The 12243-nt window shown below is 35.4% G+C and overlaps 1 protein-coding gene across 1 annotated transcript; it reads left to right on the top strand.

Moving 5' to 3' along the window:
* The first annotated feature begins 1215 nt into the window (after positions 1–1215).
* LOC145776015 (uncharacterized) lies at positions 1216–12243 on the top strand. Its single transcript, XM_082587425.1, has 12 exons — positions 1216–1355; positions 2146–2371; positions 3640–3753; positions 3945–4064; positions 4871–4994; positions 5920–6074; positions 6497–6761; positions 7332–7463; positions 7794–7907; positions 9124–9208; positions 10932–11059; positions 11612–12243. The coding sequence occupies exons 1-12, from the start codon at positions 1278–1280 to the stop codon at positions 11817–11819; spliced, it is 1749 nt and encodes a 582-aa protein (XP_082443551.1). The 5' UTR covers positions 1216–1277; the 3' UTR covers positions 11820–12243.

Here is a 12243-nt window from a genome sequence, read left to right as displayed (position 1 = left end):
CAAACGGCACAACACAGCCTTATACTGTGCAGTAGTTCCGTAACTTCAGCAATCGGGCAACAATCAAGAAGCAAATATTATGAAACTGGCAGTTTAGTATTTGTATCCATTTAGAGTGTAGACAATGGTAGACTACAAATACATAGTTGACTAAGCAAGATGTAAGTCTCATTACACATACTTTTTGTTTTAGTGTTAAGATGATATCGCTAGTTGAAAGTTGGCTAAGTATAATGAGGTATTACTGTCTTTGTAATTCTTTTTTCTTTAATCCTATGATGTAGAGTCGATGATGCGGATTATTTGATGTCTACAGTTTCTATTATACGCATCCTCTTCTGTCAAGGTATCACATGTCGCCATAGTAGTTTGCGCCGCCACACAGACAAAGGCACTTCGGATAAAATATCAAAATTGAATGGTTTAATTTCTTCATGTAAATAAAACATTCAGACTTCAAACGTGGCCGATCTCAATAAAACTGTTTTTTAACTCACGTGGTAAACCTTTGTAAATGTAGCACGAGCTCACACCGTAGCCTACCCATACCAAGTAGCAAAATGCTTTCCAAGAAGAAAAGTCATCACAAACTTTATGATTTTTCAGTCACCTTAAGCTGAATGTTACCTAACTAACTAAAATAGACGCTAAACATTAGTTAGAATTTTATCGTCGCCAAGCTTGTTTTTTTTTCTGCTTAGAAATGGCTACATGACTTTGAGAGTTGTGATTCGTGTAACCACTAAATCTTTAAACTACGTAACTGATATGGGTCTACTTGACGGTTGCAATGAGTGAGTTTACACTATGCAAATAAAAACATCGCTGTGAATGCATCAGCGCAGAGCTTAACAATAACGTTGGACGTCCCACGATGGGAAAACAATTTTGCAAAGTTACGTCGCGACTTCGACAATTATCATGTCGCAAAATACAATTAAAATGGCTTATCCGAATGAGCCGTAGTTAGAGAAATCAAACAAGATATAAATGAGAAGTATTTTTATGAGTTGTAACGCTCTTATCAAAATGTGGTGTCTACTGTAATATTTTTTAAATGAAGCAGTTAACCAGTTAATAAATTTTATTCCTATGCGTTTCAAGTTTTAAACGAACACCATCTTTTGAATATTGCCACATTGAAATTTAAACTGTCGTGTACGTTGCATACTGTAGAATGCTGGTTAAACCTACCTCAGGGACGGAAAGTGAACTGAGCAATGTTAAAAGTTGTAAAATAAACATACACTGTGATAATATCCCCTCCCCACATCGATATGAACGGAAATTTAGAGACGAAAAATGAATCGGCACAATTCATTCCCAGAAACGGAGAGACAAGATTAAAAGATCAAGTAAGTACATTAGCGTATATTTTTATGTATTTTACGACTTCAAGTATTTTTGGACGTTTTGCATTGTAACATAAATCAAAATAGTCAAATAAAGTAAAAGCAAACGTACCGTTCATTCCGGGCGTCTTTGTAGACCATTCGCACACATTGATTCCCAGACAATTTCAGAGCAAATCAGGCGTTTACATTTTACGTTTTTTACGTAGTAGACGATGGTCAATGTGAAAAACGACATATTTGCTGTCTGGGTTGAGACTGCACAGCAAAGAACAATTTGCAAATCGCAAAAATGATATTGTTTATTCGTAACCACTTTTCTAATGTTATGGTTTTATTTATTGTAGCTCTACAACTGCAAAGGTCTTTTAGCGACAGGGCTCATTTTTAATTTTATATCATGTTTACGATGTTATCACATCATTGCCGGCCTTATTTTCACTGCATTTTGCAAGAAAGAATACAATGGGCTAACAACTAAGCTAACAACTACTATGAACAACCAATCACCCAGTACGTTTTGAGCAGAGTCATATGTTTTGCTTTTTACAGCACATAGTAAAAATTATTGCAATTTCTAAAGTTAAAATTGCCTGCTGTTGGCTACAAGTGCATATTTGTATTTTTCTTGCCTTTTTCAAACCAAAGAATTTACTTATATCTTGAATGCAACAAGTCAATAATTTTTACTGCAATTTTTTAACCAAATGGTAAAATCTTATCATAATACTGTGAGCATGAGTAATTCAAACCAATTTGAAACCAGGCACTTAATGATTTATTTACTGTGCAGATACTCTTTGAAGGCTTGGACCAAGACCAAAACAAGGGCAAAGGAAAATCGTATCATGAACGCTATAAAGAGAAAGTCAAAGTAGCCCGAATGCTGGGCTGCGTAGCTGCCGCATGCTTTATTCTCCTTCTAGCCACCATCACTGTAATTGTATACTTGACAGTGCAACTTTCTTTCGCAAACACTAAACTGCCTGAGCAGACTACTGTTACCGTTGTAACATCAGGTGTGGCATTTGCAAACGTTTTCATAATGACGCTTTAATGCTTACTCTATCGCAAATCATACATGGTATTTTTCTCTTTATTTGTTTATCATTTAAACTCGAGAATGATTTTTCAACTACGCCTACTTGTAAAATTTGCGATATACTACCGTATATGGCATGTTTATTACAACATTTAAAATATCAAAAACACTGAATTGAAATTATAGATGTATTTGGCAACACTGTCGTGACTTTGCAAAAGGGTTCATCGCATTCCACATTTTCTTACCGTATAGAGATAGTACACAGATTATTATTATTCGTGCACACATGTTTGAAGCTTGAAGCTGCAGAAATGTGGTTTTACCGAAGAATTCTCAAAATTCCATGGACAGCTTTTCGAACCAACAGAGCAGTTCTTCAACAGATGGGCCAGGAGCAGCAGATAATGAGATCTATAGAAATGCGGCAACTGAAGTTCTTGGGTCACATCATAAGGAAAGGAAAACTTGAAGATTTATCTTTAAGTGGAAAAATACTAGGAAAACGGTCAAGAGGAGCTCAAAGATTTACATTTTTGCACAATTTTCAACCACATACCAAGAACCCTACTAAAATTTGGCAAGACGCACGAGATTGATCAAACTGGAACATCATTGTACATCGAGGGCTGTATCAGCCATGATACCTACAGAGAGAGAGTTATAGGCTACATAAAATATCATATCTTTCACGCGTGTATCAATATCTTGGGCAAAGTTCCGCCCAAACTGAATTGTAAAACAAGAAATTTGAATGCACAAACCGTTTCAATAACTGAAATGAGCTGATAATACAGCAAAGCAAGAATTCATTTAATCAACGACTTATTTTGAAGAACAACCAAAAACAAACTGTTATAAATCTCCAACAAATTGATTTCAGCATATGCAACTGAAATATACTTGTTAAATACTATGAATCATACAGAAGCACTAAAACCTGACTAAGGTTTGATGTTGTAGCACATATAACCATAGTGGGACCAAGAACTGTTATCATCCAACAAGCCCCATAGCAATGTATGTGGACTTTTATGATGCTACGACGTAGCATATCACACCAGAAACCAAAATCAAACTTTGATAAGTGTCCCATTGATAAGGAAACTCTATGGATGCAAATTTGCAGCTCTTGAACATTTAAAATCCTTAGCTGAATTTAGACAATTTCGAAAGTTAGCTTAGCTTTTGAGATGCATTATGTTGTAGGGTAGACTTTAACAAGTATCTTTACATTTTATGAAGGTCACGACGCTACTTCTTCATACGAAAATACGACTACTTTGAAAAAAGAAGTTGTAACAATATTTGGCAAGTCTACTACCCCACAAACTGCTCAGCAGACATCAACAACATCAGGTGAATAGTTGGCAATACTGTATTAGGTGTCATAAAGTTATGCAGTGCATTTTTTCATGGTTCAATATAATTTATAGTTTTGCACACATTTAGCCTAATATCCTCAGCTAAGTTTAGACAATTTCAAAAGTTAGCTAAGCTTTTGAGATATATTTTGTAGAGTGTAACAGGCATCTTTACTTTTTATAAAGGTTACGACACTACCTTTTCCTTCAAAAACAAGACTACCCTGAAGAACGAAACTGCAATAACACCAGGCATGTCTACTACCCCACAAACTATTCAATCGACATCAACAGCATCAAAACCAGGTAAATAGTTGACAAAATTAAGCGTCATCTTTTTGCGGTTTCAAAATAATTTGAAGTTTTGTACTTATTGTAGCAAGTCAAAGAAAATATGATAAAAAAAATGATATCAAGGTACGCTAGCTGGCAATATTGTGGATTCATTGTAGTTTTAATATACTTTTCTTTGATACGATTGTTTCAGCCATTTACACCATTGCGCTCCTTTCCCTTTCTAATGATTCTATAGCGATGCGTTATCGTATTAAGAACAACAATGTCCCAATTTAAAATATAACGCTGTGGAAACCATTTTCTTTTGCCTTAATGTATAATTATAACAGATTATATTTTACATGTGATTTGTTCTTATGGTTCAAGTTGTCATGGGGCGTGAAACGTCACCGATTCATCAAAATAATTTACAAGCTTACGGTACGCTTTTGCACAATATTGTGAATCATAAAAACAACACTTTAACTACAACTTGAAGTGAATATGTAGGGCCTACTGTGACCCAAATGAAGATCCAACCTTTTCATAGCAAATGTTGTTCTCCAAAATGTTTTCACTGTAGCCAAAATTAGTTTGAAAATAGAACAAACAGACAGTATTTTGTTAGTTTATAAAAAAAAATAGCCTAATAACAAAAAACAACCAAGTTAACAATTTATATGCGTGTAAAGCACATCTTCAAAATACTGAACCAAACAAAAGTTTTCATAATTTATTGACTGCACAAAATTTAGTTCACTCATTAAAATTAGAGTCATAAACACTTATTTTCTGAAAAGGCTTATACTTTCAAATACACAATGCTACGCTTTCAGATCCAATTGTTTTCGTTCGAGGAAAGTTTACATTTTCACAAGCTTCAGAAGCTTGTTCGGACATCGGAAAAAAACTTGCCTTAAAAGAAGACATGCAAAAGGCTTTTCAAATAGGTTATGAAAGGTAAGAAACTATTTTTTTTTTGTGACATATGTTGCACATATCGCAACAGTAAAGACTGGACATACCAACAGTAAAATATTTGCCAATTAAGCAAGTCTTACGATTAAACACTACAGTTTCATCCACAGACTAGCTTTTCTTCAAGCACTAATCGTAATCAATTGATTAGAGCTGCCTATATTATAAGTACCTATTGCTGATCCACCAAAAAGTTCCACCCAAACTGATTCTCTATTATATAACCAGACCATTAGCTCAATCAAACGCTTAAAAGATTCGCTCTTGGTACATCCTACCGTAAAGTTTGCTTTTAAACCATAACTTACTCCCTCCCAAAAGTCAAAACAATGCAAACACTCATTTTTAAATTTATAAATCACCAAAAAATAATCCATAGTTACGCGCTCGACTCAAAAATTACGTGGTGCTGGTTCGGCTCTCAGAGTTTGCACTTTCAGGACTGCTTTCCATCGGAAACTAGTAGATCGAAATATTCCCCGGCAACAATTATCTGAAAACTTCACTCTGCCAATCTCGTAACCGGCCCTGCGTCAAAAGCCTCTACAATACTGTATGCGAAACTACCAGGAATAACCTATCAAGGCTTTGTCACTCAGAGGATAAAGATTTAGACCAACCAAACCAGCCATCTTTCAAACGCTTTATTGACAATTTAATGCAGTAATTTTTGCCTGGTTTAACTGTGAAGATTAATGTAGCTTCCTCATTTAATTTATAAATGTAAACAAGATATTAGACAGCATGAACCTACGATGTATTTTTTATAAAGCAAAAAAAAGCTTTTTCTTTGCCTCACTTTTGTTATTCGCGGCGCATCAGTAGGCTACTAGGCTAATTTATAATTTCAAAGATTGTTTATAGGCCTAAGTGGTAATAGCTTTCAAATGTAGTCAATCATTTTTAGATGTCGTTATGGATGGTTAGGAGACAGTCACGCTGGATATGTGATGCAGGAAAGTGGTGCAAGACCTGCATGTGGTGAAGGTGTTATTGGACTCATTTATACACCTTATAAAGATCCGCAAGCAATTGTTGGAGGAGCATATTGTGCTCCAAAAAGTGAGCGATCTTTGTTTAATATTTCATGTGAAAGCTGTCGTCTTGTACCGGATTTGGTTCCTAGCAATAAGTAAAGGTTGCATAAAAGAAAAAATACTCAAAAAAAAGAAGAAAAAAAACTTTAGTGTGCGTTTAACTTACTAGCAAAACAAGGACTTTGTATTCACAGACTACAAAGCAACACAATCGAATTGCACAAATTAAAACAACCTGTATTAATTTATCAATTAGTCGGATATCCAATTGTATGTGCGTTAATTTCATGCGCAGAAAATCTCAGAACATCCACCGCTTTGCAATGCTATTCTTTTCTATCACACTAATCACTTTGTTTCTCTAAAAATATTGACAAGATTTTCTTTTACATTATTTAACCTTTTCATTAAACTTCAAATTGGTCTGAACTGAAATTTAACATTTAGGTGAAATCCTACAAATCAAAAGTGAACCATCTGTACATAACAAATCCGTCAATTGGTGGGTTACTCTGGATCCAGCAGACGTCTATGACCTCAAGTATCTTTTGCAAATGAGCTGGAAGAATGTGTCTTCTCCTGCTGAAGCTCAGAAACGACAGGAAGACCGAACGAGACTCTTGAAGTCGTTTCGAGTGGTATACCCTTGCTGCAATTTCCTCAACATTGCGAAATCAAATCATGGAAACTCAACAGTCGTTGACATGAGAATGTAAGAGAATATTTTGAAACTATCTGGTGATGTTGTGTATTATCTGTTAAACCCAGTGGCGTTACCAGGGAGGTACTCGATTGGTTCGAACCGGAACGACGTTTAGGGGCTGAAACATTTTCAAGAAGGCTGATGAGGACGTGAAAACACTTCGCGTTTTTTTGCTATCGCGCATTTGAATTCTTTATTTTTTTTAAACAATCCCTTTTTTTTATAGACAAAAACAATTTTTTCCTCAATCTTTCTATTAGCATTTTGCTTTTTTTGGGTTAGTTTTTTTCCATTATTTTAAGAGATTGTCTTGTTTTTAAGTTCTAAGTATTTCCTTGGTGGAGTACCAGACCCGAATTATGTTCTCAATAAGTCAGTCATTTATTATTGGTCGGATGCAAAACAAAATGTACATAAAAAGCAAACGAAAACATATAGTGTGCATCCAATGAGAGAGTGTAAAAAACCGTATAGCCCTGGATAAGCGTTAGAGGCCGTTGAGTCTGCATTCTCTCGATTATACTGGATAAATTGCAATGGTTCGATGGAAAAACATTGATGCTAGACTGTGTATTGCAGACCAGCTAGTCGAATGAAGATACTAGTGGAATTGTACAAGGATGAATTTAAAAGCAGTAATTTGAGCATCTACCCCCATTTGAAAGCTAGCCATGAAGCGTTCATACTGCATGGTGCAGCTACAGTCAACAGGTAAATTTTAATTTTAGTGCCAATAAGAACAACTACAGCTTACTTTAGCAAAATAATTTTATTTCTTTCATTCTTCTTCTAAATATTCTAGAGTCAATGTTTGCTGGTGCATAACATGATCCTGTTTCAGGCCAAACTTTTATGGTATGTGGCTTATTCGTGGTTATAAGCATCACCGCTGCATATTACTGTACGTGCACAAAAAGTACAACTGTTTGATGTTTTACATCTTTTTTAAATTAGTCATTTGCGCAATTATTCTGGTATAAGTTACAGTATAATTGGTCTACAACAAATAAGAGCAACTTACATCTAAAACGCGTTGTACAGATCTCAAACCATCGACGACATTGTATTCAAAGCAATTCTTTCTGGTGTTGATGGTCTAGTTATGGAGTACGAACCACACACGGATTACACCAGAGCACACGCCGAGATATACAGGTGGATGGAATTTGGAAACTATTTGTGGCTGGTCTTTTCAAGCAAGAGTTTTTTTAACTTATTTCGGTTAACCGCTAGAATATAAAATCAATGACAAAGTTTTGGCTTAATTTTTGTTACTTATGCTTGTTAAGAGTGCTGGTTATTTGTCTATCATTTAACTTGGTCGAAACTTAATACAAAAAATCTTTTGTTTAAAATATCAAACTATTTTCAATTTTTATTTTGCTGACCTCTCTAACAATATGCCGTTAACCATTATCCTTTCATTTGCAATGAATGTTTCGTGTTTTATTCCCACTTACCACAATCAGTTGCCGATATACAGTACAATACGCCCCATATCAACTTTAGGAAGTTTGACAGTTCGCTTTGCTTGGTTTCAACAAAGTGTTTATCATTTTCGTATTTCAGGTATGCCTATATTACCTTGGGCGATATCTTTGGACCTGTTTTCTTCCTCAGAGCATTTCTTCTGTTTACTTTATCGTGAATAGTTTTTGAATAGTTTTTACTGCGGAACGTACCACCTCTCATAAATTCCTTTGCAATACAGTGTAAAATGGTGTTTTCATTTCGTTTTGGAGTCCTAACCCCAATAGCTGGCGCCAATCATAAAATTGTGCCGCTTGCACAGAAGCTGCAGTGACAACAAAAGAATTTCATTTACAAAAAATAAACAGGCATTAAATCAAGTCTTTGTAAAAGAAAAATAAGAAAGCATTTTTCTTGCTAAAATTAAGCAGAGAACATCACAGTGTGAAGACAGTGAAGCTCAATTGCTACGCATTTCTACATTCTGATTCCTATTACATGTAAATGCAACTTGCATTACTGCCACGATCTTGAGTCGTTGTTCGTAGTCGAATGCTCACGAAACTACAATATTAAGCGGAAATGTTATTCAGACTGTGTCTTCTGGCCTCGTCAGTGCAGTGTGTAGCCTACACTGGGTAGTGGGTATGGCCACGAAGGTACTGACACCACGCTTGTATAGACAATTTTTTCATCACAAACAATTAATGCAGGCTAAACGTATTATTGCACCCAGCAAAGAAGCAACTTATTCTTCAGCATATTTTAGAATAATTGGATGTAGGCAAACCTGAATTACAACGACAAGATTAGCAAAACGCGTTGACTTTTTTCTCAAGTCAAGTTTAACATCTTTACAAGAAATGATTTTGTTTTTAATTCCGAATATTAATATTTTCAGAGACTTCCTTGATGAGCTTAACAGTAAGCTTTCCCAACATGGAATAAAGCTTGGAATGGTGGTAGCGTCTTGGGGGATATTAAAAGTAACTAAAATGGTGTTCAATATTGCTTGTAGTTTCATTGCATGTCACTGTCTAAAAAATTGTCACTGGCCAAGTGGCTATTGTCACTGTCTAAAAAATACATTTTGGTCGTATCCAGGCTTAGGGGAAAGGAAGGTAATTTGATACGGAAGGTAATTTGATACACCCCCCCTACAGAAATGTGCAAAAAATATTAGACAAAAATATTGTTATTAGGTGAAAGATCTGTGAAAATAATGCCTACAAAAATTGCACCATGCAGCTAACTCGTGTTTTTGTGGCATAAATTTGTAAAAGTGTGTTTTTTGAGTATTTTCGTAAATTTTTTAACTCATGATTATTTCCGTCTGGAAAATGAAAGAAAAGTTCCTGAAAGATGAAACCAAACTCATTTGACAGTTCATTGATAAGGCTTCAAGGGCATGTCACGTTTTTTCTGCAATGTGCATCCAAGCATCCAAAAATCAGAATTTTATAATTTTTTTTGAAAAAGGTAAATTGATACACGTGGAGAAGGTAAATTGATACAGTATATTAAATTCTTTTTTGTGACTGTAATAAATGTTATTATTGATTTAGTTGATTTAAACAAGTTGTTCTTTATTAACTAGACCTGCTACTTTGGGAAACAACTATTATATAGGCTTTCGTAGGCCTACACGCTATCTGCTGTCAAAAAATGAGAACAGCGCAAAGCACCTCCCCTTGAGTAAGAACTCCAGCCAATCATCCTTCCCATGTCCATCCCGCTGCAGAAGCTTCGCCGCACACATAGGTCTCAACAGTCATCCTTGCACCCAAGCACGCCAACCACATATTAAATTTTCATTTATTGCTTTGCTGTCAAAGGGGATTTCTGTGTTAGTTTTACTGTATCAAATTACCTTCCGGGTGTATCAATTTACCTTCCGTGGAAGGTAAATTGATACACTTGAGTGACATTTTTAAAATTTCAATTAAAAAAAATGTAACAAACATAGAACCGTGAAAATGCTTTTAAAAAGTGTGTAAAGGATCAGACTTTCATTTCAGCTTAAAATCAATAGTTTGTGTCACGTAATTTTCAGTTAACAGGCAAAAACGTTAAAAGTGTATCAAATTACCTTCCCTTCCCCGCCCAAGTAGTTGAAGATTTTGTAATAAGTGGAAAAGAAGTCAACAAAACCAACTGGATTCTAAACTAGGCTAAGTCCACCTTCAAGCATGCCATTTTTTAAGTGTTTTTTTTTTTTTTGTTAAAGATACAGCCACATGCTAAACAGTGTTGAGCCAACCTTGCATCAAAGCTTTCACCATTTAACTATGCAGGCGACAAGTAGGATTTAAACTTATCGTGGTTTCAACAACCTGGTTTTTTTGAATAAGAAAATGTAAGAAAGTAGCCTAACTAGAGATAACATTATTTTGTGGTAGCCTACATGATACTAGGCGGTGGGATGGTGCAACGGCTAAGGCGTTGGCTTTCCAATTATGCAATCCTGGTTCGACTCCGGCTTCAGCTTGTTGTTGAAAACACCGCTCACCTCTAGCGACGATGTAAGAAATTAGGTTGGCATAATTTGCTGCATGAAAGGCGGCCGAGAAAAAGAAGTTGTCCACCCTATTCTCCTTTGTGCTGAAGGCTTAGTACAATGAGAATCTTATCTTTTCATACCAGACACTTAAAACAAGTATGGGACCACCTTTATTTTTGTACAGTGACACTTGTACAACAATATTTCAGTATTATGACGTGTACAGCAAAAGCACTGTCGACATCATTGGCTCTATGTCAAGCACTTACTATGGTCACAACATCATAAGCAACATGAACCATGTCGACGAAATGATGAAGTGGATAGATTTAGACAGGTGAGGGTTGCAAAAAATGTTGGAGTAGTATTAAAACATTTGTTTGGGGAGAGAGCAAAATAAAACTTTGGAAGTGATTGCTCCCATCCCCCCCAAGCCCTCCCGTAGCTACGTCCCTGAACTACCTTCCTACAAATTGTAATGCAGCTCACAACATTTCTAGCAACAAATTAAGTAAACTTTGAAACATCTTAAAACTTAATTTGTTTCCCTTGTAATAGTTTTCTACTTGTTATAAAATTGTATAATTTTTTGACATATTTAAAAAGGGTAACTACAAAAATGTTTATTTTCTAAGTAGGTCCTGGTCATGTTGCTTAGTCGATGTACGTTACAGATCGGGTTTTCCTGTTATTTGATAACCACTTCCGCCACACTGCTTGGAAAAGATTTTCTTAATAGCCGTAAACTCTTGATACGAGTGAAAATGCAATGGTGGCTTTGTAGAAAAAATACTTGAAAACTAAAAATGAATTGCAGAAGCATATTTCATTGTTTTCCAAACGCCAATGTTGTTCTTATTGTTTTCTTAAATTGCTTTTTTAATTTCAGATTACAAGTGGGCATTGGGGCAATGCATATGAGTAGCCGAGTTAAGCAGACATCATCATTCGGGTGGAACCAAAACCAACTAAAGCTTTTTATTGATTGGTTGAAAAGAAAAGGCGCCAATCATCTGCACATATGGCCCGAAAAATGGGGTAGAGCTAGATGGGTCGAAAGATATTTTATTAATGCATTTGTTAGCTTTACAAAGTAATAGTGATCAGTAAAATATGTTTCTCGGCAGCCGATTTGTAGCAAGAATTGACAGCGATAGACACGTGTTCAGATGTTCACGTTCAGATGTTCGATCACAGTGATCAGTAAAACTAAGATAATAAATTTGTAATGAACTGTTTTTCGTTGTTTACACTTATTTCCTGATTCTCTTTTTGTTACTTTGTACTAATCGCACAGTATTCTTCCTTTTCATCAATTGCTGTGTTTTGTAGGCCTATACTGTGTATCATGCCCATCAACTTTAAAACCGTTAAGAGATTTTCAGAATCAGCATCTCGCAATTGATTGCATTTTCATATACGTATATATATGTTAACTTCTCGAAACCGTCTCGCTGTTTGGAAGATACTACAATGCAGTTTGTCACTCAGTAAGCAAATATTACGTAGGCTAAGTTCAAA

The sequence above is a fragment of the Aplidium turbinatum genome, chromosome 8, assembly GCF_918807975.1.
Source record: "Aplidium turbinatum chromosome 8, kaAplTurb1.1, whole genome shotgun sequence".
Taxonomy (NCBI): Eukaryota; Metazoa; Chordata; class Ascidiacea; order Aplousobranchia; family Polyclinidae; genus Aplidium; species Aplidium turbinatum.
The sequence above is the reverse complement of the archived record's forward strand: the minus strand, read 5'-3'. Positions and strand labels throughout refer to the sequence as shown.

Bases quoted from the DNA above. Each gene is read 5' to 3' on its own strand.
- LOC145776015 (XM_082587425.1), top strand. From the start codon at position 1,278: ATGAACGGAAATTTAGAGACGAAAAATGAATCGGCACAATTCATTCCC. The intron at 2,372-3,639 runs GTGTGGCATTTG...CATTTTATGAAG, and splicing joins TGTTACCGTTGTAACATCAG to GTCACGACGCTACTTCTTCA. The intron at 4,995-5,919 runs GTAAGAAACTAT...AATCATTTTTAG, and splicing joins TTTCAAATAGGTTATGAAAG to ATGTCGTTATGGATGGTTAG.